At 43.1% G+C, this 24,513-nt stretch overlaps 1 protein-coding gene across 7 annotated transcripts in view; it reads left to right on the top strand.

Moving 5' to 3' along the window:
- Nucleotides 1-24,513, top strand: part of Dgkg (diacylglycerol kinase gamma) — a 216,667-nt gene that overhangs the window by 46,416 nt on the left and 145,738 nt on the right. For all 7 annotated transcript variants that reach the window (XM_008823628.1, XM_008823627.1, XM_008823625.1 and 4 more), the window contains 3 exons: nt 9,996-10,072; nt 19,375-19,540; nt 20,081-20,143. In XM_008823628.1, coding sequence (XP_008821850.1) covers nt 19,405-19,540; nt 20,081-20,143 — 199 coding nt within the window. In that variant the 5' untranslated portion in view covers nt 9,996-10,072; nt 19,375-19,404. The remainder of the gene's footprint in view (nt 1-9,995; nt 10,073-19,374; nt 19,541-20,080; nt 20,144-24,513) is intronic.

The raw sequence follows: 24,513 nt of genomic DNA, 5'->3' as shown, positions 1-24,513 counted from the left end.
GAGGACCAAGACTAGCGTGGGGAATGAATGCTAATTTGTGGGAAGTTGTGGTGGAAATATCATCAGAATATACAGAACAAAAGGAAGCCAATGAAGGAAGGCACCTCAAAGATTGAATCTGTAAAGTGGCAAACAGGAGGTCTCAGGGTTAGGGGAGACAGTTTGGGAATGTTGAGGATATAAGATGGCAATGACAAGCTGGGGGTGGTGGCGCATGCCTGACTCCCAGCACTCAGGAGGCAGAGGCAGGTGGATCTCTGTGAGTTCAAGGCCAGCCTGGTCTACATAGTGAGTTCTAGGCCAGCTGGGGCTACAGGAGGCCCTATCTCAAAAAGACCAAAAAAAGAAAGAAAAAGACAGCAATGACATGCCCACTTATGGACTCGTATGGTCCTAGGAACCAGCCAAGGAGATGGAGCTCCTGTTCTCACTGGTGAAGAAAAAGGACTCAAATGATGACAACTCTGTGTGGCAGGCACTGAGAAGTAGGGACTGGATGTGGAAGGCTCAGCCCAGCCCAGCAGAGACTTCAGGGTGCAGGAGCTGTGCTGTGCTCAGACACAGGCTGAGAGCCTTGACAAATGGAGGAGGAGTCAGAGGAGGAGCTACAAGGACAAGCAGCCCTCCTAATCATGATTCTGCTTCCAGTATTGTGGGGACATGATTGAGAATGAGGGGTTAGGACTGCAGCTCTGACCTGGAAATCCTGCAGAGGCAACTGCAAAAGACAAAAAGCAAAAGAAGGAAGGACATAGATGGTCGGAGAATGCGGTTTAGAGAGTGCCCTCAGTGAGGGCTTAGAGAAGGAAAAGGAGCCAGAAAGCTACCCAGGTAAGAGAGCCCAGGCTGGGCCAGGAATGTTGGCACACACCTGTAAGCCCAGCGCAGGATACTGAACAAGGTGCTCTGGTGATGTTCTAACAGGAAAGGGGGAAGAGGTAAAATTCTTAGAAAATGATTAATCCTTAGAGAAAACCTTGAAAAAGTCACTTCCACCAATTTTAGATGCATTCTGGTATTCAGTCAGATCCCATTGCCATAGCAACCACTCTTCCATAACCACATAAACAGGAGTTTCACAATAGCAAAATGATGAAGGGCACAGCCTGGGAACCAGATCTTTCTCTAGTGGGGTTAGGGAGGAGGTGCGTTCCATTTGTGTTACATAAACTCTCACCTTCTCTGGAGGCCTTCTGGAGGGAGAAGTCATCCGAAAACTGCTCTTGGAGATATGTAGATTTATTTTAAGTACATACATGTAATCACACATAGGTATAGTTGACAGTAAGATTATTGTGAATGAACAGCAGTCGTGTTTATCAGAAAGCTAATGTAACGTTGAGAAACTTTTTTTTTTTTTTTTTTTTTTTTTTTTTTTGGTCTTTTTGAGATAGGGTCTCCCTGTAGTACCAGCTGTCCTGGAACTCACTATGTAAACCAGGCTGGCCTTGAACGCACAGAGATCTGCCTGCCTCTGCCTCCCAAGTGCTGGGATTAAAGGTATGCACCACCACGCTCGGCTGAGAAATTTTATCATAAAATAAAAACAAACTGTAACCCTAGCACTCAGGAAATGGAGGCAGGAAGATTGCAAGATGGAAGTCAGTTTGGGCTACATAGCCAGTTCCAGGCTAGGCTGAGGTACAAAACCCTGTCTGGATAAAACAAACAAAGAAAAATAAGCAAATAAACCTAACTCAAGTTCCATTTGTTTCAATTAAGTTTCAAGAAATAAAAGGTGTCCACTGCAGTGGAACGATCAACCCAATATATGAACTAATAGATGGGTAGATGGTAGATATGATAGATATCAGACAGTCAAGAGATGAACTAAATTAAAACAAAAGCTTTACATACATTTCAAGACAGTGAACCAACACATTGTGCCATTAGGAAATGTATTTTCTTAGGATTAGACCGAAGTGAAGTTTATAACTTTAAGCTGTAGACTCAGTTCAATTCAAGCATTCAGTATTACTAGGGGATTCAGAGAAAATGTTTAGACACAAGTTGTAGAACAACACAAAGCTCTAAGTGAGCACTACTGAAAGCTTGCTGGCCATCCAGGCATGACTAATCAAATCTCATGCGGTCCTGCCCCACAGAAGTGCCTATCTAGTTGCTTCCAACTTTGAAGGATGAACCATGACTTTTTCTCACCCACGTCTCTTTGAACTCAGCTGGCCTCTTTTCCTTCAGTGATGACTAGGGCTCTCCCTATATCGAGTCACAGAATATATGCTTAGGGTAAACTCTCTATGGAACATAGCCCTCAGAGTTTCGCATTCGTGTGATTCTTCCAGACAGGTGTTCAGGTGCAGATTCTCAACCAGTAGGCCCAAGCAGTGCATTTCTCACAGGCTTCTAAGAAATGGTGACACTCCAGGGACCATAGTTTGGATTGCAAGAATATAGAGACTGTCTGCCCTATTTCTCCACCTTCACTTGAAATATGGCTGAAAGGCCAAGCTACTTGGAGAAAAGGTGGGAAATTTTGCTAGCAATGGAAATTTACTTACACCAAATGAGCCATACCAGTCATTCCAGATCATTTATGATGCATCAAAAAAGTTTAGCATCCTCAAAAGGGTTTTCATACATCAGCCAAAACTCCCCTTACTTCACTGTAAAGTCTTTTCCTCTTAGATTATATGTTGTATCTGTAGCCAGGCAGTCATTTCTGCAGGCTCCACACAAGTGTTCAGCATGATAGAAGGCTTTGACTATTCCTAGTGCTCTTCCTACACCTTGGGCCATTTAATCACAATCTGCAGGTATCGGACCCAGACATCCATGACTTCTAAAGCACTCCACATAACTCCAGTATGTAACCAAGTATGAGAACCACTGGCCTACCCTTCTCCTCTAGAATGTATGACACATGGAACAGACATGACCAGCCAACAAATTGTTTTTCTACTCCTTGTTTCTTCAGTAAGCCTTGTCAAACACCTGTTTCGTGTCCATCAATGGGCTACGTGCTGGACATAAACAGTGAGTAGGAAAGGAGGTGTGGTTGGGAGAATGCATGTCTGAAAGTGAGCCAGGGCATGACGCTGGGCCTCTCTACATGTTTCCTTCCTCCTCGCTGAAGAGGCAGGCTGGTCTATGCAGGGCTCTTAGACCTGGCGTTTCTTTCTTAACATCATCCTCCTTTCTTCTAGGACCTTCAGAAAGCACTGCTCTGGTTGTTGCTGTTCTTTTACATCCCCAAGTGTTCTTGGCTCCTTGGAGGAATTTGCAAATTTTATTCATTATTCCAGTCTTTGAGTAAGGAAAATCTTTTGTTTTTTTGCCCATGTGCCAACTTCCCCTCTCCCATCTCTTGGTGTCATACCACCGTCACCACTCCTGAATTAAGGATCATCTATGGTCATTCTAATCTTTGAAATGCATCTTTCTAGTCTCAGCTTCATGGTCTTTTCTAGATTGTGAGAGATGAGCCTAAAGTGTTAGTCTATACCAACAGGAACATTTATTGAGGCTTGCTCATCCAAAATGAGGTCATCCTACATGACCAGAATGCCTATATTGTTGGTATCATCTAGGAACCTTATTCAGAATGCAGATTCTTGAGCGTTGGCCCAGATCTATGGAGTCAGAATCTACTTTCATCAAAGCCAAGGCAATTCTTGTACTCACTACAATTCAAGAAACTCCCAGAGAACTTTGAGGGATGGAGAGTTTGGCACCTTAGAATTTCATTTTCATCTGTGTGTTTTCAGATTCACTTTTGAAAGTGTTGATTCATGGTCACTTCCAAAGTTTGACAATTTGATGGTGCAATGCTTCAGTAGTGTTCATAACTAAAAACTGTCTATAAATTTTTGGCTTCTAGTACAGGAGGTGAAGTTGATGTTCTGCTAGGAACACTAATCTCTAATTGCTTTACTTCTTCACACAGACGGCATCCCTGTCCCACACCCATGTGGTAGCAAATCTGTAAGCAAAGCCAACGTTTTTCCTTATAAATAGGTGTTGACTTATCTTAAATACTGGGAACAGATGTTTGGTTTCAGTTCCAGGGTTCTTGGCACATAAATTTTAGGGGTTAATTATTTATTGAAAATTTCTTAGGGAAGTTGTTAAAACTGGTGTTTTGATCACAGAGGACAGCCTTCTGAACACCTGACTTGGAGCAGATCTGTCTGCTGATGGTTCAGTCAGTCTGAGTTTATACAAAGCCTATCCCATCTTTGACAAGTAGCTGAATAAGTTAACCTGTTGAGTGGAGTTCTTTGGTGTTAGCCACTAGACCTATGGAAATTGTCACATAGTAATTTTAGATTACCAGAGCTATAGATATTCTTGCAATAATTAACAAAAGTCGTTTTGATTTATAAGTAGTCATTTATAAGAATAAAATCACATGATTGAACAATGATCCTCAACATGACTGTCTGAATCCATCAGGAAGCTTCAATATACTATTTCCTGCATTTTCCAATAAATATTAGGTCTTGAGACCAGGCTCCTATATATGTAGGAGTTTCCCTTTTGATTCCTACATGCAGCCAAAATTCAGAGGCACTGTCATGGGGAAACAGGCATATCTCCTGATTTACCAATGTTCATATATCAAATGAATCTAGAAGCTGTATCATAATTATTCAACTATATTAAAAGTAAAAGGTACTCATTCACTAGTTGTATGCCTTGAAAGAATCACTTAAGTTTAATAAATTCTGCCTCCTTTTCTCTAAAATAGAGATAATTATTTCTTCCCTATAATAGGGATAATTATTACATTAGAAGGTAGTTCTGAAGGTTTTAGTAACATGTTAAATTACTAAGACAGTGCATAGTATGTAATAAACTTTCATGAATGGGAATTGTTACCAAGAATGATAGACATGGACCTATTTTGTACACTCAGAAATGCAATTTGACATCTTTTGAGACTGTGGTGGTGTTATGATGCAGGATTTGATGGAGTACTGAGGTTACACTATCAGGTCTACAATGCTGCATGAAATGAAATGAACAGTTATTCCAAAGTTATCTCTCACTATAATCACTTATTCCCAATGGAAAGAGAAACCTAGCCCAGGAATCTCCTGAGAATAAAACTTCCATGAAGCATCAAAAGACATCAAGAGAAGGCAATGTTCCTCACATTTAGTTACAGTTTTAACAATATAAAAAATATTACAGTAATTCAGTTTTTTGGCATAATGATTACAGATTTGATAAATACATTTTATATCTCATAATAGTGATGAAGATTAGGTTTCTTTCTCTTTTTAAAAAGTGTGGTTGTCGTAAGTCTATAAAAACCCATAGGACAAGTTGAAGTATTTGTGCTGAGAGAATGCTCTGCATGGGAAACTAGTCAGAAATACCTTGGATTGCTGAGGGGGTTATTTTTATTTCATTTTAAGCTATCGATCAAGTATCTTAAACAAAACTCCAATTTTTATTTTTAAGATCTTGTTAAATGTGAAATGTGAGCCCACATTTAAATATACAGCAGGATTTGGGAACTACAGTCTTTGGGATCAAAGGATGTCTGTTGAGGTAAACTTGGAAATTTCTCAACTGTAACAATATCAAAAGAGTGTGGAATCTATTAAAATCAACCTTTGGTTCCCAATTAAAATGCTGATTTTACAATACTCTTGCAAAAGCCAAACCAGGGTACCCGCTTCTCAAATTTGCATTGTTTAAATCTGGCTACTTTGACTGAGCTGAAAAGACATCATTAAAATAGATTATAAAATATAGGATTTTTCCCCTAGGTAATATAACTGCTTGTAGGATAATTAGGCTCTACATGTGAGGTTAACTGAGCTCTGTCCTAGTTCTCAGCACTTTTCCAACCTGTCTCAAGAGTGGCCTTTAGAAAACAAAGCCCTGATTTGCTAGTCCACCAGTCAAAAGAGCTTTAAGAATTTCAAATCAGTGACTTTGAATTGGCGTTCAAGATGCTCATAAGTTTGACCCCAAGCTACTTTCTGGTTCTAACTTTTTCTAAAGGTTCTGTGTTGCCCACCCCTGAACCTTAACCTACTCTGTCCACTTTGGGAATAGTCCTTCAACTTCATGTCTGCCTTTTAAAACCTTACTTGTGGGGACTGGATAGATGGCTCTGCAGTTAAGAATGCTCACTGCTATTGGGCATGGTGGCACACCCCTGTAGTCCCAGCACTTGGGAGGCAGAAGCAGGCGGATCTCTGTAAGTTCAAGGTTAGCCTGGTCTACAATAGTGAACTCCAGATCAGGTGGGGCTATAGGGAGACCCTGCTTCAAAAATACTAAAATAAATAAATGAGCAAATAAATAAATAATAAATTAATAAATTAATAAATAGGGAAAAAAGAGTACTTACTGTTCTTGCAGAGGACTTGAATTCCATTGTCAGCACTCATATGGTGATTCATAATCACCTGTAACTCCAGTTCCAGGGGATCTGATGCTCTCTTCTCGCCTCCCAGGCACCTACATGCATGTGGTGCACATACATACACTCAGACACACACATACAAATAAAATAAATAAATAACTCATTTCAAAAATCTTACTTATTGTGCTCCAACTCAAGTGATACAGTTCCAGTGTAACACAAAACCAACCTCCACCCGGACCCCAGGCTCATCATAATTTAAGTCTTACCCCCTTGCTGTTGGGTGAGTGCAATCATTACCACAACAGTGATCACACTTCCTTGTGCTACCAATATTCAGTAAGCAGTAGTGAATAGCGCTTAAGGGAAAAGACACAGACTTTCAGACAGACCAGACCTTAACACCCTGGCTCTTGGGAAAATCACCTAATTTTTTTGAATTCCAGCTTCATCATTTATAGATTGAAGAAAATATTACCAAATCTGTGTGGATTATTAAGGGAGAGTTTCTGAGAGTCCAGAGGTAAATATACTCAATAAGAGACAGCTCACATTATCACAGTTGTTCAATCCCTTTCCTCACTAGTATATTAATAGTATGTTGCAACATCTTAGCTGAATGGAAGCAACCCAAATTGTTGGCATCTGCCTGAATCTCACTGAGCTCTTAGTTTTTCAACGTCTGTTTTGAGTTTCAGAAAGAAACTTCCATTTTTAGGCAGCAGCAGCATTTTCCTGTAACATTTCAAAATGCCTCAATCCTGCAATGATTACAGTTTCTGCCTGATGGAATCCAGCTCAGCAAAATGATGGAGAACAGCCCAGCCCTTGAGTCAATCTCATTTACCTAGGCCTGTGAGCCCATAACCCTCCTAACAAAGTGTCCAAAAAGCAAAGAGCACTGTGTAAGCATTTAAGGATATTACTCTTTGCGCAGATATTTAAGTAGAAACAAAAATAGAGTTTGAGAAGGTTTTAATTACCCACAGTACCCAGAGACAGGGGAAGTACAGGTCATAGAAACCCTGATTTTCTTTGAGGCCTGCCTGCCATATTGAACCACACATGTACTCATGAGAGGTTTTATGACAGTTATTGATTCCTTTTATTTTTTTTTCAAAGAAGCAATCAGTGGTATTCCTGGTAGTTTCTGAATTATTTTCTTTAGAAAGCAGAAAATTTTAAGCCCCCAAGCTTCCCAAATACCATACTTCCTTTTCTCCTTCCAATATAAATGTCACATATAAGGATCACTGAGGGGGAAACGCAGAGTTCAGAGAGACTCAACTCTCAGAGGAAAGTTCTGGCTGTCAGAAATATGATAGAACTACCATAAGAATATCAAATCATCCAGGTTAATTGTAAGGCATAATTGAGGTTTTTTGTGTCAGGATGAATTGCTCAATTCTCTCTATCAACTCAGAAAAAAAAAGGGGGGACTGGGAGGCAGAGCTGTCAGAATCCTAGAACTGAAAGAAGCCACCTTGCCCTGTGTAAGTTGATGTTTCAGCACCAAGGACAGAGCTTCATAGTCTGGTGCCAGCCCACTATCTATAACCTCTGATACTGACTTTATTGTTTTGTTTGCTTTGGGGTTTTTTGAAACAGGGTCTCTCCGTGTAGCCCAAATTGCCCCAGGACTCTTGATCCTCCTGCCTCACCTTCCCAAACACTGGGATTACAGATTATACTAGTTACTTTTCTATTATGATAAAACACTGATCAGAACCAACTTGGGGAGGAAAGAGTTTATTTGGCTTAAAGGTTGCAGTTCATCGTTGAGGGGAGCCAGTGCAGGAATTCAAGCAGAGCAGGAACCTGGATTTCGGAACTCAAGCAGAGACCATGAAGCACTGCTGCTTACTGGCTCACTTCCTCTGGCTTTCGTAGTCATCTTTCTTACACAACCTAGGCCACCTGCCTAAGGATGTCACTACCCACACTGGGCTGTGCCAATTAGAAATTAAGAAAATGGCTCACATACATGGCCAAGGCCAATATGCTAGAGAAAACCCTTCAACTGAGGTTCCCTTTCTCCAGATGTCTCTAGTTTCTGTCAAATTTACAAAAACTAACCAGCACACAGGTGTACAGTATCACACCCAGCTCAAGATTTTTTTTGTTCTCTTGGGAATTCTTAGACAACATCTCAAGTAATCCAGGCTTGTCTTAAACTCCCTATGCAGCCAAGACTAGACCTGAATTTATGATCATCTGGCCTCCAACTCCTGAGTGCCATCAAGTTTTTAATTTTTTGAAAATTCTACTCAGAAGCCTAACATTGTGACCCAAGCTTGCAAGCTTGGGAGATGGTATTCAAGGTCATCCTTGGCCATATAATGAGTTAGGAGCCATCCTGGGATACACGACACCCTGTCTCAGATGATTGTGTGCTCATGTACATATTTTAAATGTGTTTGTGTCAGATCTTGGTTTGATATGGAAAGACTCAGCAATAGTTACTGCATGTCAGGTACCCTAGACTCCCTCAGTTGCCCCAAGGGGCCTCCCATGGCCCCCAAGAGGGCTCTTGCCACATTCCAGTCTGACACAACATCCTTCTTATGATTTTGTTTGTGTGCTGTTAATGTATGTGTGTGTCTGTGTCCATGTAGGTGAACATGCATGTGCACTTGTGAGCATGTGCATCCGAAGACCAGAGGTCAGTTGTGGGTGCTGCTCTTCAGGTACCAGGTGCCTCTGGGGGTTGAACTGAAGCCCTCATGCTTCCATAACAAGTACTTTACTGACTGTGATAACCATTCCTCTATCTTTGTACAATACTGTATGACAAGAGCTACTACAGAGGTGTGTACCTGTTTAATGGGAGGGAGCCAGGGGGAGGAAATAACTAACCCTACCCCAAAGGAAGACTTTACAAAGGATTTGAACTGCATGCAGGATACAGAAATATAAGTGAAGTATAAGATCAGAAAAGAAACACTATGGGGGCTGGAGAGATGGCTGAGCAGTTAAGAGCACTGACTGCTCTTGCAGAGGACCCAGGTTCAAGTCCCAGAACCCATATGGCGACTATGAACCATCTTTAACTCCAGTTCCAGGGGAATTTGAAGCCCTCTTCTGACCTCTGGGTATTACATGACATGGATGCACTCACATACATGCAGGCAATACACTCATACACATAAATAAAAATAATAAAATAAAATAAAAACACTATGAAGGAGTGAACAGTATGTTTAGAAATTTCTAGAAACACCTTATGTGGCTGAGAAGCTAGAATGGAGCAAAGAATCAGGCTAAGTCAGATCACCAGGGGCTGCACCCAAGCTAAGTAGGAAGGCTTCATTCTGCGAGAGTGGAAATCCTCTGAGCAGCACCACAATCAGATCAGATTGGTGCATTAGAAAAGTAGTTCAGAGCCGGGCGTGGTGGCACACGCCTTTAATCCCAGCACTTGGGAGGCAGAGTTAGAGGTCTACATAGTGAGTTCCAGGACAGCTAAAAAAAAAAGAAAGAAAAAAGTAGTTCAGACAGCAAGAGAGAGGAAAGACTGGGCAAAGGCAGGGATGGCAGGGCAGGGGAGGAAAGGGTGACATTTCTCCATGTAGCCCTGGGAATGCAGTATACTCCATTCTACTGTGGTCAGACAGAGAATTCAGTATCTTACGTGTGGATTGTGTCTTTCCAGATTCGTCAAAGAAGATAAAGGATGTATTGACTGAATTTAATGGGGGTGGAAGCCTCAAGCAGTATGACCCACATGAGGTAAGAGCACTTCCACCTCAAGCCTTGCCCTCTTGGAGTCTTGGCTTGCTTTGAAGAACTTGCTCCTAGACCTGTGTTCTCCTAAGTCTCAAGTGAGCCGCCTATCTGGCATCATACATTTCCCAAGTCTGTCCACATCCCTCATCATACTTTTCTACTCATGCCTCTTGCACCCCTTCTTTCCTCATCCTCAATTAACAACTGAGAAAAGAGAAACAAAGGTCTCCCACAGAGCTTCTCCACCTGTGTGCCTACCTTTTCTCCATAGCTGAGGGCAAACTGTCTGCTCCTCCTGTGTTTTTTGTTTTTGTTTTTGTTTTTGTGACAGGGCCTCACTATGTAACCCTGATTGGCCTGGAACTCACTCTGTAAACCAGGCTGGCATTGAACTCATAGAGGTCTGCCTGCCTCTGCCTGGGTCCTCCTGTGTTTGGATTATTGACAGGTGTTGCTGAAACAGCACAGCTCTCAGCCTTCCTCTTTCTTCCTTCCCGTCTCTGTTGTTTTCCACATTTGTCTGCCTGTCTATATTAGATTTTTTCCCGATGCTGACACAAATAGCATTCTTTCTCTTCTATTAAAAATTTCTTTGTACTAATTGCCTCCAAATTCTCCTCTCCCTACTTTCTTCAAAGCCCTTCAGTCAGTGGGTAACTCCCATTCCTTCAGTAAAACCACTAGTGAAGACACCAGTGGCCTCCATGTGACTCATAGTGATTTTATTCAACAGCATCAGATGCAGTTGGTCAAATCCTCTTCCATTTTCTTTATTTGACTTCAGAAAAGCAAAAATCTCCAAGTTTTCCTCTTTCCTCTGCACTTGGCATTTCCACTTGAAAATCAAATAGAAATCTCAAACTTACTTTAAGCTAAACTGATGTCCCTAATGTCCCCCCTGGAAAACATGTCTTTCGAACAGTCAATGACATCTCTGTTAACACTAGGTTAATAATACTAACCTAAAAGTGTGTCATCATCCCTGACTTGCTTTCACTTCCCTATCCAGTTCAGCAGAAAATTACACCACTTCTACCTTGAAAACGTCCCCACATGTCACTTCCTGCCTTTCGAGCTTCCTGACCTGACTCATCACCATACTCTGCTCAGATTGCTGTGGTCTCCTCGCTGGGCTCTCTGCCTCTTCCCTTGCCCTTTGAAGTCTATTCTTCACACACATCCTGAGCCATCTGTTAGAGCATATGTTAGAGCTACCATCTTCCATGGTTCCCCAATCCCTACTAAGGGCAAATGTCTAGATCACTGCAAACTCTCTCCTGCTACTTTCTAGACTCATTGTTTTGCTACTCTCCTTCCTTACTCCTTTACAGCCATATGAGCCTCCTTGATGCTCTCTGATTCTCTGTAACCCCAGGACCAACTCTTCCTCTTTGTGGGCTGTTCCTCCAACACATCCACAGTCTTCATTTCTTCATTCCTTCAGGTCTACGCTCAAATCACCTTCTCAGTGATCATCACCTTCTTTATCCCAAATTTGAAGCTTCTTTCTTCGCATTTCCTATCCCCTGCTTTATTTTCCTTATACTTCTCACCATCTATCACACTAAATAATTTACTCAGTTAATTCTCTGTCTCTCTCGCTAGAATAGTTATTCACTGCCATGTCTCCAGTACCCAGGGGAGTACCTGGCTCACAGCAGACATTTGACAAATACAGTTTGAATGAATAAATGAACACAAGGCCTCTTCCTATTTTCAAATTCAAGGCATCTACCATTTCCTGGGTGTCCAGGTGGCTGTGCGGAGGAGACAAAAATGAAGAAGCAGTATCTACCTTCTGGAATTTCCAAAACTGCCAGGGTTAAGTTTGAGTTTGATCCTAGAGTCACATGGTTTTAGGCTCAACTTCTACTCTGCTATCACCATGTGGCCTTGAATGATATTTCATTGAGTCTTATTCCCCTCATCTGTGAACTGAAGATAAGAAAAGTAAAAGTTTGAAGGTAGTGGGAGAGTGAATTAAGTGAGAACGGTTTTTGGAATGGTGAACACTTTAGAGGGCATGTCACTGCTTCTTTCCTATCTCCTTTCCCCAGAATGCCTTGCCTTGCCCTCTCCTCCCTTTTTTCTGTTTTTTTTTTTTTTTTTTTTTTTTTTTTTTTTTTTTTAGTGGGGGCTAACAGAAGAAAAGTGACAGAACACAGAACTAATTTGGGAAGAGGCTACCACTTATTTATTCACAGTGTCACTCATTCAACAACCATTCATCAACGGCTTCTCTGGTGGCCACTGGGAATGAGTCATCAGAGCCTGTGTTCTCCCTGCACACTTGGGAGGAGCTTTGGAGGAACCAGCAAGTCACTGGGAGAATGAAGCTGGAGGAGGTTGGCAGAACTGAAGAAGAATGCACCACTTCAAAGGGCATTCCAGAGAGGAAGCCATGCAGAGAGGATGGCAGAGCCAGCAAAGAACTCGATGCCCCACACTCCCACCCCCAACTCCAAAATCAGGGAACAAAGGCTGGTGGAGGGTGGTAATCTGCTTGTCTGCCTGGGGGCTGATGTGTAGGAGGAGAACAATTTGGTCAGGGCCACCACCTGTGTTAGGGCCAAGGAGAGCTTTCAGGAGCTGGAGCAGCTTGTCTGTCATGAGCATGAGCCGCCTTCGCATCCCTCAGGGGTGGCTGCCACTCTTTGTGTGCCTGGCCCTGCTGCATCCCAGGGGAGCTCCGTCACTGTGACTTCATTCTCTCACACAGTGTGCCTGACTTCTGGTAGGTGTAATATCATAGCATGGGGCTGGAGAAACAAGGCTTTCAATTCTCTTGAGTTTGATGGCTTCCTGCTGCTAAAATATCTTAGTGAGAAAGGAGTTAGCTGTGGGAAGGGGCAGGTTGCTAGGGAAGCCAGGACTGGAAGAGAAGTTTGCAGAGTGTCAGGGCTGCATCTGGCTATGATGGATGTGCCCTTCCTTCACCACCTGGGATCCTCTGCAGAGAAGAGCAGCTGTGACAGCTAAAGAGTGGGCAACACGCAGCAGAGCAAAGGAGGCAATGGCTCACTGGTACCTGGAACCTGGCCCCAAACATCCCTGAGTCCAAGTTCTAGCTCTGCTGCCTGAGTTGTGACTTGGAGCAGATTTTTAAACGTTGTCAGTTACTGTCCTCCCTCTTGCTGTTGATTTACGCCTGTTGCGTGGTAAGCCCTCTTAACTCCTCTCCTCCTTCTAAACCTAGGTAAGAATTAGCACGCCTCTTGAAATAGGTTGCAGCAATAGTAATTGCCTGTTTGTTTGCTTCATGGAATTCACAGCTGCTGAGGGAACACAGAATTCCTTTGGTCTGAATGATGTAGGTGCCTCATTGAAGGTGGCATTTCCTAAGAGCTCAGGGATTTACCAGCATGTCTCCTAGTGGCTGGTTGTCTATTTGGGGCATAATACTCATCCCCTCCGGACAGAGTCACGTACTGAATATTTACTAAGCAGCTATTCTGCTTTTGGTCTGGATTTATAAAGGACTGTCTTATAAACCAGCTATCACTTTCAAAAGGACCGACAATCACATTCCAGTTGCTTGCTGAAGTTGTGGTACTTGGAGGGTGTGGGACCTATGATGGCCCAGGGACCTGTGACAGATACAGTAACAGACTACAAGTTCAAAGATCTGGCTTCTGGTTTTACCTGCCAGTAGTGAGCTGAGACAAGTCACTGAGTGTCCTGAGCAGTGGCTTGAGGAAACCCAGATTCACTGAGGCTCTTCTGATTTGAACTTTTTATGCTTCTGTATTTATTCTGGACCGTCCCATTCTCCAGGGAATGCTGGAGATGGGGTCATGAATGTGAGTTCCATCATAATTACTTTCTAAGCTCTCATAGCATTGTGCCAATTCCTGTCCCATGGTGCTCACCACTGTTGACTTTGTATTACAGTTATTTCAATACTTTTAGCTATATGTATAAAACAGAGTCTCTGGAAGACATAGACCTCTACCTAACTTTTACTGTTCTCTGTTAGTTGTCCAGTACTGTGCCTGGTTTTTAGAAAGTGTTTTCTCTCTCTTTCTCTTTCTCTCTCTCACTCTCTTGCTCTTTCTCCCTCCCTCCCTCCTTCCCTCCCTTCCTCCCTTTCTCCCTCCCTCCTTTTCTCCTTTCCTCTCTCCCTCTCTCTCTATTTTTTAACTGAATGAATCCCACAATAATTGATGACAGACAGGGGCCAGACACCAGGCCATTTCTAAGTTGTACCAACTAGAAAGCCATCATCCATTCAAACATCTGTCAGGAAATACTGAAAGGTTGAGGAGATAAAAATGAAATAAGACATTACCATTATCATCCAGGAGTGTTGACTCTAAGAAGTAAGACATAACCAACAGCTATATTAGTACAAACAGCATATATGGTTTTTACACAGCAGGAACCAAAGTACAAATTAAAGAAGTACAGGAAATTCCACTGGGTTTCCTGGAGGAGGTGGCACCTGGATTGGTCCTTAAAGCATAGCTGGAATTTTAGCAGTTACAGAAACAAATGGATTTCATGGAGGCTTGGTAAGGAAAGAACAAGAAAGCTATGTGGATAGGATGTATAGTTGTACATAAGAGATAGCAGGAGAAAATGGCAAGTGGTCTGAGAGTTTGCAGTGACTGCACATCTAGGCTAGAGTGGGATTACAGGGAAGGATGTGAATCCCAAAGGTCCCAGACAGCATGTAAGTACCTACAATGCCTCACTGGACTGTGACATTATGTATGTATAAACATATATTTACCCTTCTATTTGAATTACTTTGGTCCATCTGCTTCTATTTGGTACACATTTTATGTTGTACAGTACTGGAGAACAGGAGTGCAGAAACTGCTCTCAGTTCCCCCATGGACAATTAGAAGTCATGGCAAGTTTTTGAGTAGAGAATCAGTCTTCTCAGAGTTGTGCTTTGGAAAATCAACTTGGCAAGGATAGAAAGACAGATGGGAAGACCAAAAAAAAAGATGGAAGTGGGGGCAAGGATGTCTTCAAAAGGCACTGCAGTGGTTGGTCTGGGTAAAATACATGAAACTGAAGTCTGAGACTTTGGTGACCATACCAGAATAAATGGACATGGAAAATGTCTGTGTGTGGCAGATGTTGCACAGGAACAGTGGCAGAATGAAGGGATAAGAACTAGTTTCTAGTCATTGAGAATTCAAGCTAAATTGTTGTCGTTGGTGAACGTGGCAGTCAGGAAGGGCAACAGGGCTAGGGACGATGCTGAGAGAAGTTTAGAGCTTGAGATCCGACCCAGAACTAACAATCTGCTGAAGACAAACTGAAGTTCAAAGAATATGCCATGCCTGGGAGCAGAGGTTGGGGGTTTAGCTGAGTGGCCAGTTTTCCTGCTCCTGAGCACACACTCAAATCCTCCCACACAAACATTTTCACACCCATGTTTTATTGCTGCTTTATTTACAACAGTAAGAGAACAGAACCAGCTAGATGTCCATCAACAAAAGAATGGATCATGAAAATATGGCATATATGCACAGTAGACTTGTATTCAGCTATAAATAAAAATGAAATTATGAAATTTGCAGGAAAATTAGTGTATCTAGAAAATATATTCGGTGAGGTGACCCAGACTTGGTTCCCGCTGCCATGTAGACCCTAACTTTTAACATTTGTACATGCGTAAATCAGGGGCTATGGAAGTGGGTATAGACCACGAAACCAGATAGGAAATGGTGACGGGGGCAAGAGGTGTCGAGAAGGGGAGGAGGGAAGTCATGGAAAGAATGTGGAAGCAGAGAGGGGTGGGAACACACCAGGAAGAAACGGGATGGGGGGCAGCAAAAATAAATGTATTTGAAAATGCCATTATGAAACTCAATTCTTTGTATGCTAATAGAAAGTAAGCAAATGCAAAAGAAATGTACCCAGCCGCACCCAGCCAACTGCTTTTCTCTCGCTAGACACTTGGTAGCCACTTTGCTGGGAACTTAGACTGGTGTTTTAGGCACATCTCACACTGACTTTGTTCAATCACCATTTGGCTTTGTTTTTTTTCCCCCCCAGAAATATCTCTTTCTGATAGTGTTTAATTTGATGCTAACTCAAAACTACAGTTTAAAATAATACTTGTCAGGGGCTGGAGAGGTGGCTCAGCAGATAAAAGCACTTGCTGCTCTTGCAGAGGACCTGGGCTCCGTTCTCAGCACCTGCATGGTGGCTAACAGCTCCAGTTTCAAGTGATCTGGTGCTGTCTTCTGACCTCTACAGGCATTGCAAGACAAGGGTGCACTTACATACATTCAGGCAATACATTCATACACATAATATAAAAATAATTAGCCGGGCGTGGTGGTGCACGCCTTTAATCCCAGCACTTGGGAGGCAGAGGCAGGCAGATCTCTGTGAGTTCGACGCCAGCCTGGTCTACAGAGCGAGTTCCAGGCAGCTGGAACTACAGGGAGACCCTGCCTCAAAAAGACCAAAAAAATAAAATAAAATAAAATAAAAATAATAAAATATTTTTAAATAATGATACTTATCAATTAAAATAGTGCAAAAAGATAATGCAGAAGAGCTTTTTGAAATAAATGAACAATATGCCATTAACAAATATTTCATTAAATCAAAGTAGAGAATGAAGAGTATCAAAATAAAAGTCAGTGTGTGGTGGCACATGCCTGGAGAGAGAGGCAAGAGGATCTCTGTGAGTTTGAGGCCAGCCTGGTCTACATACCTAGCAAGTTTCAGGCCTGCTGGGGCTACAGGGAGACCCTGTCTCAAACCCCCCACAAAGTATCAAACTAAATAGCAATATGGAAAATAGAATTTCAAGAAAAGAGAACAAAATGCTACAGAGAGACCGAAGATGAGAAGGTCAACAGAGACAACTGAAGGTATGACTTCTACAAGAGGGTTTAGTAACAAAAGGCTGGGGTGGGGTTCAGGAGAGGAAAGAAGACCAATGTGGTCTGTCTGGAAAAACCCGAAGGGAAGGAAGAAGGAAGGGTTAGCATCTTTGCAGTTGTAGATGTGGAACAAGTTTGCAGGAAAAAGAGAAGAAAATGGCAGAAGATGCAGTAGGAAACAGTGAGGGTGGAAGCAAGGGCGGCAATGGATGGGTTACACTCGCAAGGCAAGAGGAAACAATTTTGCTGTTGTGTAGTAGGAAGAAGAAGGATATATGCAAAATGGATAGTCTGAGGTCACAACACTGTGGAGAAAGAGAGGGACAGAAAGGAAATGGGTAGAGGCTTGGACACAGAAGGGGCACAGAGAGATGCAAAGCTGTCACAATAAATATGAATCAGTCTTTTGCTGAATTTCCATAATCTGGAAATAGAGGGATGGATGGATGGAGGGAGGGATGGATGGATGGACAGACGTGCAGACAGACAGACGGATGGATAGTCCCTGTGGAGAAAGAGAGGGACAGAAAGGAAATGGGTAGAGGCTTGGACACAGAAGGGGCACAGAGAGATGCAAAGCTGTCACAATAAATATGAATCAGTCTTTTGCTGAATTTCCATAATCTGGAAATAGAGGGATGGATGGATGGATGGAGGGATGGATGGATGGACAGACGTGCAGACAGACAGACGGATGGATAGTTGTCCATGTCCAACTGAATCAGACTTTTTCCACTCTGCAAAAGAGATCTATAGATCTATAGGACAGCTTGGAACTAAGCAGTAAGCAGTAATAGGTTATGAGTTTCCAATGGAGTGCTGATCACTTGATTTTAGAGCCAAGACTTGGAGCCCACACTGGACTCGACACATGCAAGACAGTTCCTGATTCTGGGAAGCTTTACAGAACCTCCAGAACAGGCAAGACATTAAATGCTAACAACATTTTCAAGAGAGCACTAAGAAGGTTTACAAAAAGGGATTCTGTTCTCGGAGCTGCTTTTCACAGACGCCAGCACACACAGAGGCTCCTGGACTAGCGCTTCTTCGGATGACTTCAGAAGCCTCTGTGATTTAGGAAGATCTGATGCCATGAAGGCACAAGCCGTGATGACTCATGGCAAACTGTTGTTGTTATTGTTGTTGAGTGTTTGCTGAGAGTAGCAACTCTTTCTGGCATGGATACCCGCAGCTTGCAACCAGATGCCAGGATGCAGTGAGGGCGACAGCAGGAACAGTCTAGCTTTTGGCATGTTCCTTGGTTGGAGCATCTGTCCTCGGCTTTCTGCTCTTCCCTTGATGCCTAAACCTTCACAAGGACATGTTTGGGGACGTAGCTGAAATAGGAACATACAATCCCTTCTCGTCTCGAGATTTGTCCCAAGATGATAAGAATTATGGAAGCACTGAAGGACGGAGCCTGTCCTTCCTCCCCAGTCCTTCCTACTTTCTGAGACCCAAATCCTCAGGAATCAGAGGGAAATCAAGAGCCTTTCTGCCCACACTACACTCTGCTTCATTCTTCTTCATCTTAAATGGGATTCCAGGGCACTGACTGAGTCCCTGCTCAGAAAGCCAAGACCTTCAGGTGGACCTGGACAAAGGCAGCTCTGCAGAGATCACTATGTATCACTTTTGCTTTTTTAATAAAATATTTTTTTAATTCTTTGAGAATTCCATTCATGCATACAATGTATTTGATCATATTAACCCCCTAGTCAGCCCACTAATCCCTCCCAGGTCCACTCCCACACCTCCCAAATCCTCTCAACTTTGTGTCCTCTTTTTTTTCCTTAATAACCTGATGAGTTCAGTTTGCACTGCTTGTATATTCCTGGGTGCAGGGTCATCCACTGGAACGTAGTCAGCCTACCAAGGGCCATACACTTACAGAAAACTGACTCTCCTCTCCCAGAAGCCATCAACTGCCAATAGCTCTTCAGCTAGGGGTAGGGGCTTGTGAACCTCTCACCACTCCACAGCTGGAGTGCTGGCTGGCTCCATCTTGTGCAGGTCTTGTGCAGGCAACCATAACTGCTGAGTTCATGGGCACAACAGTCCTGTTATATCCAGAAGACACTGTTTTCCTCCAGGCCACCCTGACCTCTGGCTCTTAAAATCTTTCAGTTCCCTCTTCTATGACGGTCCCTGAGTCTTGGGGGAAAGGGCATCACGCCCACTTTTAATCTACATCATAGCCTATTACAAAAACCCAGTGTGGTTCTATGTCCTCCCGAGCCCTGCTGTTCAACCACCAGTGTTTTTTGTCTTGTGCCCTCCTCCCCGACCCCATCCCTGTGCTGCTGACTCTCTTCCTTGACCTTTTCACTCCTGCCCTCACCAACTCCTTCCCTTCCTTTGCTTCCCCTTCACCCACCCCACCTGTCTCCTGGCTCCTTTTCTTTCTACTTTCTGTCCCTTCACTGACTTTTCTCTTCTCACCCTTTTCAGCCCATTAGCTATGATGTCTTCAAGCTGTTCATGAGGGCATACCTGGAGGTGGACCTTCCTCAGCCACTGAGCTCACACCTCTTCCTGGCCTTCAGCCAGAAGCCCAGACAGGAGACACCTGACCACCCAAAGGAGGGGGCCAGCAGTAGTGAGCCCAATGTCTCAGGTACAAGGACCAGCTTTCCCCTAGGTGGGAGGACACCGAAGAGCAGGAACCCCTTGCCACAGGCACAGGCACATTCCTAGTGGGTTACCTGACTCTAGTAACTTGCCTATGGGGGGAGGATGACCAAGGGATAGAAACCCATTTCTTTCTAGACCCTCACAGGAATCCATGTCTGGTGAATCCCTCAGTAAGAGGAATAATGAGGGGATGATTTGACACTCAGGGTCAGAAGGTAGGATTAGGGCAAAAGGGGACATGAACTAACATATGACAGAGAGAAGAGAACCTTCAAAGAAGGCATTAGTCCATGGTTAGAGCACATTTGGGGACTAGCCAGGGACTGTGAGAGGAAGCCAAGCCGTGTCCACTGTCATGCTGGAGTTTGAGGGAAACAGTCTACCTCAGCCATGAGCTAAACTGACAGTAAACCTGGGACACAAACACAGCCTACATGAACCAGATCCCATGGGAAGGTTCTAACTGCCCTCTAAGAGTCTGGATGTCATAGACCGGCCCTAAAATCTTCTTTTTGTTCCCTAGATTCTAAAGTACAAAGTGCAGATAATGCTGCCAAAGCAGATGAGGCCTGTGCTCTGGGTACTGGTAAGTCCTTGGAATATAAGATTTGAGGGAGGACTAGAGACTCCCTGGCCAGATGTTTGGTCTCCATATAATTGTGGGATTCTGAGGCTAAGTAAAGGTTCTCACCTCACATGTCCTGGAACAGAGCAGGTCAGGACTTGGGACAGGTTACCAAGTGTTTTCTTTGACAGGTCTGCCTGCCAAGGGGTCGGGATAGCCTTCTTGGGAGGTGTGGGGGCTGGAGACAGCATGCTAAGATCTGATTCTAGGACTGTGGCACAGATGACTCTACCAGTGAGTGGTTGGAGAGGATAGAGCAAACGTGTAAGAGTATGCCCTGAATGACTAACAAAAAATGCACATGCCATTTGATCAAGTTGTGGAGTTTCTAATAAGTTAGCTAGGGGAGGCAGCCAAATTTGATCTTGAAGATCTGTTTTCCACATACCTGCTGATACGCTTCCGTTTAAGCACATTTATATCACTTCACACATGAAGCTGGGGTGAGTTAGGGGTTAAATCCAAACTTGTCAGACCTCAAAGCCCCCTGCTGTCTTTCCTGCACAAAAAAGAAGCAGTGGTTTCTCTCGAGATGCCTGGTGGTTTGCTCCATGTAAAGGCACCATTTTGGTTAGTTCCTGGTAGTGCTGCTAACACCTGTGGCCCATTGGCCGGCCCATGAGCTGTGGCAGAACTGGAATCTCCCCTGGCACGTGTATAAATGAGAAGCTATTTCTCTGTGCTATTGACAGACCCAGGTCTCAAGGCCAGAGCTCCTAAGAAAACTGAAAGAAACAAGGTCAAGAATGGTACTTGACATTTACTTTCATGTCTAATAAAAACTTCCTGGTTACTATCCACCTAAATTGGATCAGACAATAGAGCATGTTGGTTAAGAATCTGAACCTCACAGCCAGAATGCCTGGGCTTCGTTCCCAGCCCTTATACTACCTAGCAGATAGCTGTGGGCATGTTTAAGCAATGTCCGTGCTTTGCTGTCCCATCTGTAAAATGGGATGATGATAAGAGCTATTATTATGCAAGTCAAGTGAGTTAGGTGTGTAAAGGCTTAGAACAGTGCCTGGCATGTAATAAATGTTCAATAATATTAACAATGATTATTTAGCCCCCCTCTAGACGAACACTCTGTTCCTAGCTCATCATGTCTGCCAGACTCCCCTTGAGTCCCCATCTCTTCATGCACCAGCTGGGCATCCTGATCCAATGGGAAGTCACTCATGGGCTCTGCTTCTTGCTCCTGGGGTTTCAAATACAAAGACTCAGTGTCAGACCTTATTTATTACCCAGGATCTTTTTGTTGAAAAGATTTCTAGAAACACACAGGTGAATTTCAGCTCTTAGGATATGCACAAAGAATAAAGAATGCAGTTTTGTTATATTTGGAAACTTTATATTAGATAAGGTAGATTGGGGGTACCAACACTGAAAGAATAAGAGAACTGACTCCAGCCAGGATCTGGACAAGAGGTTCTTCAAGTGGACACCAGTTTAGTCCAATCTTTCATTTTCTGGTCCCAAATAAAAGAGAAACTAGAAAGATTATAGACTTTTTAGTCTTTAACTGAAAGGCTGGCAACTTCATTTGATTGGTTGGTTGTTTGGTTGGTTGGTTGGCTTTTTTAAACAGGGTCGCCCTGTAGTCCCAGCTAACCTGGAACTTGATATGTAGATGAGACTGGCCTTGATCTGTGAGATCCACCTGCCTCTGCCTCCCAAGTGCTAAGATTAAAGGTGTGCACCACCATGTCCAGCTGCTTGTTTTTAAATTCACTATGGAAGCTGCATGCTGTGGCTCATACGGAATTCCAACTACCCAGGAAGCAGAGGTGGGAGGATTACTTGAACCAGTAAGTTTGAGACCAACCTAGGCAACATGGTAACTCCACCAAAACAGAAAGAGAGGGGAGGGAAAAGGGGGAAAGGAACAGGAAATAAAGAGCTGGAAAGAAGAAAAGTAACACTGTAGACGGATAGCCAAGCATGGTTTGGAAAGGAAACGATATCTGGATCATGAGGTCAGCAAATCAAGGCAGCCTGCAGAGCTCCAGAGGAAGGGCCTTCCTGGTGCCTAGACTCTTCAAAGGTGTTGGCTCAGTCACTCCTACCAGGACCCATTGGTGAAGTGAATTTAAGGCATCAATACGTCTTACATATCATATGGAGTAAATAAGTGTATTCTGCCATGAAATACTCTCCTTGTAGGAAAGAAAGGGAAAGTTTTGTGATTTTAAACTCCCAGCAAGAAAGCATCCCACCCCGGGTTTTTTGTTGTTTTGTTTTGTTTTGTTTTTTTACTCAGGTATCTTAAATGTCAGAAGAACCTGGGAGAAGTTGTGTTTCATTCCTTACAGTCCCAGGTTATCTGGGAAGTTTGTTTCTGTGACTGAAGAGTGAGGTATCAAGGAAGAACTTGGGACAAGTCACTCTATGCTACTTGAGAAAGAATGAATGGTGACTGTAGTGACGGTAACTGACTTGCTGAGCTGCCCTGCTTCTTTACAATAACTTTATCATCCTAGGTTTGAAGGAGAAACTTCTATAAGTTTATTCCCGGAGAAGTGATTTATGATGTACCATTTTCCTTGCTTATGGAGGAAAAAAATTAGTTCTCTAGGGTTAAATCATGAAAAGGAAATTATCTGATTTGGGGCACAAGGAGATATGTCATATTTTTTAATCTTCTTTTAAAACTGGAGATTTAAAGGAGAAAAATCCTTTTCCTGCTAGGTCTCCATCAAGGGACGGCTTAATTAGATATCCCTGTTCACCAGAAACAAGAATTAGGACCAGGCAGATGCTTCACAGAGAGCCCATTGCCAGCAAGAGGCAAGTCCGGGACTCACTTGTGATCAGGCCACCTATGGAAAATCCCAGCCTTGCCTTGTTGTTCAAGTAGAACCAGAAGAGCATGCTAAATTCTGATTTATACGGCCTCCATGGGTCATGTCTGTTTTTATGCTCAGATTTAGCACAACTTACTTCTAGTCATTCTTTCCCAGAACGAGTGGGTATAAAGACAGCAGGAGAGTCTTTCACCGAATCTAAGTACCAATTCAGAGTCCCTCAGAGTCACTGTCACCATGTCAGCTCAAAAAGAACCAGAACTAAATGTGTTGAAAAGGGAGAACTTCAGTCTTCTGGTTTTTATTTAGTTTCTTGAACTGTTGAGATGTCTCAGCAACCCACAATATTGAAGATTCAAAGAAAGTACCTTCTTTTTTCGTTTCCCAATTATAAAAATAGTATACTAAACAATTTGGAGAGTAATGCCCCGCCTCCAAAAAAGAACAAACAGCAAAGACCACCCAGTGGTGGTCTGGGTCAGGAGGGAAGAAGGATGAATTGGAAAAGGACAGAGGAAGTTCTGGGTGGTGAGACATAGCTTTGCTGAGACCCATGATACACAGTTCCCAGAGTGAACACTAATGTAGGCTGCAGGCTTTGAGTGATGATGATGAGGCGGCACAGGACCATCATTTGAAACAAATGTACCACTCCTGTGCAGATGCTGATGATGAGAGAGGATACGCATGTTGAGGACCACAGCATATGTGGGAAAAAATCCTTGTACCTTCCTCTAGTTCTGTTATAAACCTAAACTACTCTAAAATGTGTCATCTTCAAAGAAGAAGAAAAAAACTCACCCATATTATAATTAAATGTGTACAAGCCAGAGGAAGGGGTGGAGTGATAACTGGAAGTGTCCTCCGATCACTGACCACTACACAGGCAAGCTATAGTCACACCTCCTTCCCACGCTCCTCAAGGAGTCGATGGGGGAATCGGTTACACCTCCAACCCAATCAGTCCACTTTAGCTGCATGTCGGGGAGGGGCTAAGGATACATAAGCCGAGAACACCGTGAGACACCTCTCTTACCATTTTGTGCAGCTGTCAGGAAGTCACAGGATCTATATTTGACTGTGGACTTTCGAGCACAGCTGTCAATGGGGGGGCCCTCACCCTTCTGTAAATGAACCCCCACCCTATGCTCTGTTGGCAAGCCCAATAAACACATTAGGATTTTCCCAAAAAAAAGAAAAAAAGAACAGAGCTAACAGTAACCTTTATTAGTCCACCAAAGTTGACCCCATGTTGGCAAATATTTGTTCTTTGATTTCTTATTCTTATTTTTCCCCCCTCAAACTTCATTGTGTATATATATTTTTTGTGAAATGCTTCAAGTTATTTCTGGAAAAGTGTGTTAAAAATTGCCTCTTTGGACTAAAAACAATTTTGTTTTAGCGCGTATTTTATATCTCTTTTTTTTTAAATAAATAATTCATTGAGAAATTCACACATGCATATAAGGTGTTTTGATCAAATCCATGCCCACTCCCTCCCCTCCAGCTCCTCCCATATTGCCCCAT

This window comes from Nannospalax galili, unplaced genomic scaffold, assembly GCF_000622305.1.
Source record: "Nannospalax galili isolate Female #2095 unplaced genomic scaffold, S.galili_v1.0 scaffold1349, whole genome shotgun sequence".
NCBI classification, from domain to species: domain Eukaryota; kingdom Metazoa; phylum Chordata; class Mammalia; order Rodentia; family Spalacidae; genus Nannospalax; species Nannospalax galili.
This window is presented reverse-complemented; position numbering and strand designations above follow the sequence as displayed.